The sequence below is a fragment of the Callorhinus ursinus genome, unplaced genomic scaffold (genome assembly GCF_003265705.2).
Source record: "Callorhinus ursinus isolate GAN/ISIS: 27379988/994484 unplaced genomic scaffold, GSC_fseal_2.0 scaffold70, whole genome shotgun sequence".
NCBI lineage: Eukaryota > Metazoa > Chordata > Mammalia > Carnivora > Otariidae > Callorhinus > Callorhinus ursinus.
Window position 1 is genome coordinate 5,131,906 of NW_027397132.1, and position 6,403 is coordinate 5,138,308.

Consider the following 6,403-nt stretch of genomic DNA (forward strand, 5'->3'; position numbering starts at 1 on the left):
TGAGGAGGAGGGTGGTGCTTCATTCAGGGCATGAAATAAAGCTAGTCAGGTGCCACTGGAGAGTCCGCGGCCTGGGCTGCTCGGCAAAGGCCTGATGGCCGCAGGAGAGCATTGTGGGGTTTTTTTTGTTAAGATTTTATTTCTTATATGAGGGAGAGAGAGAGAAAGGGAGTGCTCAAGCAGGGGAGGGGCAGAGGGAGAGGGAGAATCTCAAGCTAACTCCGTGCTGAGTGGAGAGCCCAACACAGGGGCTTGATCCCATGGCCCTGAGATCGTGACCTGAGCTGAAATCAAGAGTCAGATGCTTAACTGACTGAGCCACCTGGGCGCCCCAGGAGAGGGTTTTAACCCGGACCACGTCTTCCCTTCAGAGCTCAGAATTTTGTGCAGAGGGCCTGACCCGGCCACCGAGGCCACCCTGAGCTGACTGGTGGGAGGCCCAGGGCCCCAGCAACCTCGCATCCCGGTCCCAGCTCTGCCCTGTGTGGGGCTCCACCTCTCCCCCTCCAGCTGCTTCCGCTGTGAAGGGGCTGACTTCCCACAGGGCGGCCGGGATGGCGGCCATCAGATGGCCCCTGCTCTGCTGTCGGAATTGTCTGGACTGAGATGTGGGTCAGGGGAGCCCATTAATGGGGAGCCCATTAATGGGGAGCCGGTGCCTTGAGAGGTCCTGGGATGGAGCTGAGGCTGAGGTGCTCGGGGCTGGAGATCTGTGTGTCCCACAGAACAGCCACAGGGCGGGGCCGACTGGCTCTGAGTGGGCTTCAGGATCAGACCCAGGCACCTCGCTGGCACGCTCAGGCCACTGGAGAGGTGGGACGTGGACCATCAGACCTGGGCTGCCCTCCTCAGAGCCGCTTGTGTATCTGAAAGTGTTTCGTGTGGTCTTGTCTGCCTGCGCTTCTCGACAGCCCAGGGAGTAAGGAGCTTGGAGCAAACGGCTGCACGTCGGCAGCCCGCGAGAGCCGGGAGGCCGGCCTCTATCCCGAGCCCGGGTCAGCGGTCCCGTGGGGCACAGACCTCGGTCGTCGCCACCCCTGCCCACCCAGCTCTTTCCCCAGCAAACCTGGTAAGAAGGGGATTAGACCGCAGTAGTGCCTGCACTTTTAGCCAAGTAGAGACGCAGGCTCTGCTGGCCAGTGCCGCCGCGCGCTGGGGCCCCGAAGAGGCTTTCTGCAGGGAAGGTCCAGCCGTCCACCCGTCTGCCTCTCACTTGCACTCCCCAGCCCTCCAGAGTAAAACCTTCCTGTGAATTTCAGACTGTGATCTGGCTCTCCAGAGCTATGTGCCCAGAACCGCTCCTTCATCCTGACGTCTCTCCTCTCGGGGGTGAAGCACTCTCTCCTGTTGGCCTTTATATAACCGAGAGATGAAAAGCAGTTTATTTTTGTTCTGTGTCCATCCCACGGGCTTTCCCAGCTGCCTTCTGTGACTCCAGGAGGAGCCAGACGTTGGGCATAGATGAGGAGCAGGGGGTGGAGGGCAGAGCCGTCCAGTGGCCCCTGTGGACATGGCTGGGGGCAACCAGCGGGCCTGGGCATGCCAGGTCAGAGAAGAGGTGGCATGGCCCTTTGACCCTGGCATCCATCCCCGGCCCCCACCACCCCTGCCTACCCTCCACACCTGGGCTCTGGGTGACCGTGTCCTCTCTTTGGCTTCTACTTGTCCATTGCCTTCATTGTCCCTCACCAAGGACTCTTGGAGAGCCTTGCAAAGGGCTGCTGAGTGGAGGAGGGGTGGGGGTGGCCCAGAGAGGAAAGACAGTGGTGGTAGGGGGGCATATTCCCCCATCCAGCGCAGGTGGAGAGCAGGGTTGAGGGCAGGGGGGGCAGGAGAGGGCTGAGGGCAAGGGCGAGTCTGGGCCCCAGAGTGTGGGCCTGGCCCCGGGCCTGAGTGGAGGGGCCCCAGGCACGAGGTCTCCATCCCGTGTCTGGTGATGCCCAGATGTGCACACAGCAGGCAAGGTCTGGGGTGGGCGGTCCAGGATCTCTCAGTAGACCTGATGAGGCCACTGGTCTGCGCTGGCCCTGCCCACGTGTGGTCACCACCAGCAGGCCCAGCCTTGGGGGTGGCTGTGGCAGGGTACCTGCGGTGGGTGCAGAACTGTGGTCACCGCGGACCCCAGGGATCTTGGGCACTCGGTCACTGGGAGCTGGAGGAGCATCCTGTGAGTGCCACGTGCAGGGCCCCAAACCCCACCCAGAGGAAGGTGCCGCTTGCTCTGAGGAAAGGCTGCGTCAGAGTGGTGGCATCTCCAAGGCGAAAGGCACATCTTTCATTTATTTAATCCAAACCATCGTGTGAATTATTCATTCACGTTTACATAGGCGATTGAACAGCAGTGTAGGGGGTAGGTCAGAGCACTGACTTTGCTCCTGAATCACAGCCAGAGGCCACGGTGGCCCCTGAACTCGCTGTGTCAAGGCGTTGGCCCCTGAGGGTCACAGCCTCTCGCCTGACCCGCACCAGGCCTCCAGGTCAGTGGGGTCAGAGCCCTCTTTACTCTGACGGGCCGTGTGACCTTGAGGCTGCTCCGCTCCCCACGCCCCCCACTCTTGCCCGTCAGAGGATGACGTGGGACTTGCCTCGTGGTGTTGAGCGGCTGTGCGGGGTAAGGTGTGCGTGGTGCCTGGCGCCGGGGGCCCCTCCCAGGGGGGTGGCAGGTGGCCTGGCTCATCCGCTCCTGACCCGAGCCCCGTCTACTTGTCGGAGTCCCACCAGCGTGGGAGCAGCATTTTGGTATCTGTGGGTAAAGGGGCTCTTACCTTCTCCGAGGTCAGGCTGCGTTATTACTGAAATTTAATTTTTACTAGTGGACATCTGAGATCCATTAAAGGCAGTGCAGGCTCTGATGGGTGAAATATCACCTCAGAACTTTGGTTAGTGAATTTTCTCTTGTGGAATGGGTTTTCCTCCCACTAGCAGATCCATCCTCGGTGGGCTGGCCGAGAGACTCAGGGAGGAGTGCAGGGTCAGAGCCGCCAGTTACCCCTTTGATCTCATAGTCTGATTACTCGATTAATCAAGGGCTCTGTGCCCACGTCCTGAAGGAGAGGCTCTCTGCTCCCGGATAACAATGTCCAGCAGGGCCAATCGGAGCTCTCTGATGAATGGGGCACAGGTGAGGGCAGGGCGTGTGGCCAAGTGGATGGACACGCATGGTGGAGAGGCCAGAGGGACCCGTCCTCTGGTATCAGGAGGCCTCGTTCAGCGGGAGAACGCAGAGTTGCAGGCAGTGCAGATGAGACCCAGGATCTGTGTTCATAAGCCCGGCACCATCCGGAGTGTGTGAGGGGCAGGGGTTGTCGAGAGCTTGGCCTTAGGACAGACGGCCTTCCCTGTGCCAGGTGCTCATGGCCAAGCACTGAATCCCACAGGTCCTTCTTTGTAAAGCCGAGAATCGGCACCCTCCACGTGGCCTTGTGGCGGCTGCGCAACCCCCACCATCGGTGCCGTGTCCTGAACCCACACAGCACTGTGCTGTGGCCCCATGGACCTAGCTTGGTTCTCGTGATGCCCCTGCAGGCGGCTGTGTGCCTGACACACACCCAGGAGCTGGAGGATGATGGGCTCGAGGCCTCAGGTCAGGACGGGCAGAGCGGCTGGAGGGTCTCCAGTGGGTTTCCTGCCCTGGAAGGCAGGCTCCCCGTCCCCTTCACCTCCTCCAGGAAGTGACCCTGCCTGCATCTGCTCATGTGAAGCTGGCTGACGTGACTGCCTGCTCTCAGCCCCATCAGGGAGCTGGTGGTTGGCGGGCCTGGGCTTCGGCCTGAGGATGAGGGGTTGCTGTTGCTGTCACGGTGGGCAGGGCTCCAAGCCGGGCTGACCAGCTCCGAGGCCGGGGGCTTTCCCACCACCCCGTCGGCCAGCCAGACTCCCATCCTGCCCAGGGCACCCCCGTCGTCAGCTCCAGACGGGACCACCAGGGAGCTCCTGGCTTCAGAGGTGGCACTTGTGTTTGAGGAGAGCCAGCCTCGCTAATTACTGGGGGGATAACCGAGGTTTAATTAGCGGGAAGGCACCTTGGGTGAAGCATCCGTGGTAATTGCTGTGTAGCCTCCTGACGGCTTTGCACTTGGCACAGCTGGTTTCTCCCGTACAACCATAAACCGTGGCAGGAGTGACGAGCGGGCCTGGGGGCGGATGGGACCCGGGGGCCTGTCTTCACCTGGTGGCCTTGTCTCCGGAACATGATCAGGCATCTCTAGGGCATCTCCTCTCAAAGCCCCCCGTCTGTTCAGCACTTCTCCGTGCTGGCCCAGGCAGGTGGGCATCCAGCCCCCCAGCAGGAACCCGGCTGCAGCCGTGCATGGGGACCCAGGACCGGCGTCCCCAGTCGGTGACTGAAGTCTGCGGCCGGAGGGCTGGTGCTCACACCCTCATGTCCCGACCTGGGACGACTTCCGTGTTGCCCCTGTTGTGCCTCAGAAAGGGACCGGGCCGGGGGTGGAATCCGGGGCACAGAGCCGGGAAGATGTCTGGCCTGTCTGTGCCGGGCAGGACCCCGTCTCCTCCTCGACCCTCCGCCTGGTGATTCTGACCCGGGCCCCCTGCTGCCCCCCCGAGCCCCCCCTTCTCAGGGCTTGCAGGCTCACCCCCTTTCCTCTCCCCCCTCAGAGCTGAGGAAGCAGGTGGAGAGCGCTGAGCTGAAGAATCAGCGGCTCAAGGAGGTCTTTCAGACCAAGATCCAAGAGTTCCGGAAAGTCTGCTATGCGCTCACGGGCTACCAGATCGACATCACCACGGAGAACCAGTACCGGCTGACGTCCATGTACGCGGAGCACAAAGCCGACTGCCTCATCTTCAAGGTAGGACCTGCTGTGACCCGCCGTGCACGCTGGTGGGAGCAGCCTCGCCTCAGGCAGGCATGGTCCATGGCGCTGGGAGGGGGCGAGTCTGCTGACCCGCGGCCACCCGCAGCTCTGCCCTGCGGCCTGGGGGCCTCTTGCGGGACGCCTCCGGCTGTCTGCCATCCCCCTGTTGCTACACTGGTCCCGTTGCTGGGAGGGGCAGGGCAACAAGGCCCAGGGTATCCTGCACCAGCCGCGCTCAGGGGACAGCTGAAGTGATAGGGTGAGGGTCTGTGTTGGGCCAGGGAGACGGCCTTGGGACCGGACCGTGGCAAGGTCAGTGTGCCGCACCGCAGAAGGATGGGAGGGGGCCGCTGCTCGACCTCTATGGGACGCGCCCTCCGGCTTGCTGGCGAGGCCGGGGCTGGGACCCCAGGCGCACGGGGGGGCAGGTACTGCGCGGCCTGTGTTGGCCCTAGACTCTCTCTCTGGAGATGCTGCTGGGGCGCGGTGCCTGGCGTGGTGGGGGCTCCCACGGAGGAGTTGTGCCCGTGTCGAGGCCTGAGGTGTGCTCTGGGTTGCAGGGCTGGGGCACTCACCAGGAATGAAGCACCTGCCTGTGAAGGGCGAGCAGGTCCCAGCAGCAGGGCTGGGGACTTCCTGTGCCACTGGGGCGGCCTGGGGAGGCTGCCTGCCCGAGCTAGAATCTGGGTGAAAAGGGCTGGTCCCACCACCACTCCACTGGCCTGACTCCTGACCCCGCCCTGCCGTGAAGACGGCGCTGTGGGCTGGGCAGGGTGCGGCGGGCGAGGCCGCGGGAGGCCAGGGTCCCCAGAGAGGCCGCCACTTCGCGTTGCCACGGTGTGGAGTGGGCCATTCACCTGTCACTGCCCACATCTGTAGAAACAGCCCACTTTTCTTTCTGTTCTTGTATAAAAAGGGAACAGCCTGTGTGTCGTGCACGCTTCGAACAGAATGCAATAGCAAATGACATCCTTTCTGTCTCATTTCATCGTGCGCTTTCTGGTGAACCCATGACCAGCCAGCCGCTTGCTGGTAAAGGTGCTGGCCGCGCCCAGAGGCGCCAGGCCTCAGGCTCCGGCAGGAGCCACCCTGGAGGCCGGCACCCGACCCTGACCTCCCTCCTGGCGGCCTCTCCTCCTGAGGTCAGGGCTGCATCTCAGCCTGGCGTCTGCCCCCCAGCGTCTCCCAGCATTTCCTCCCAACTCCCCTGCCTTCTTGGGTCACGTGTATCCGTTTCTACGTTTCTTGAAACTCCTCAGTCCTCGAATAAGTGAAACACTCAAACACGTAAAGTGTCTACGTAAACTGTCAGGAACATACTTCTTCACTCCTGTTCATGTGATTCCCTGTGCCTTGGAAGAACTCGGCATCGCTGATCGCTGTTGCATACCTTGTAGAAATCCCACGGGTCTTTAAACATTAAGTACATTAACAAAGATGTACAATTTTTACAAGCCCCATTCACTCTGGCAGCCACTGCACAGCGGACACAGGCCGAAGTCACTGTCAGACCCCCGGACCCTCTGCCGTCCCCCCCACCCCCTGATGCCCTGCTGTCCCTCCCCACCTTCAGCTGTTCCCCATGGCCC

The 6,403-nt window shown here is 62.0% G+C and overlaps 1 protein-coding gene across 6 annotated transcripts in view; it reads left to right on the forward strand.

Moving 5' to 3' along the window:
- The window catches only part of MAD1L1 (mitotic arrest deficient 1 like 1), a 322,064-nt gene that overhangs the window by 274,768 nt on the left and 40,893 nt on the right, over positions 1–6,403 (forward strand). For all 6 annotated transcript variants that reach the window (XM_025863714.2, XM_073886395.1, XM_025863712.2 and 3 more), the window contains one exon: positions 4,618–4,808. In XM_025863714.2, coding sequence (XP_025719499.1) covers positions 4,618–4,808 — 191 coding nt within the window. The remainder of the gene's footprint in view (positions 1–4,617; positions 4,809–6,403) is intronic.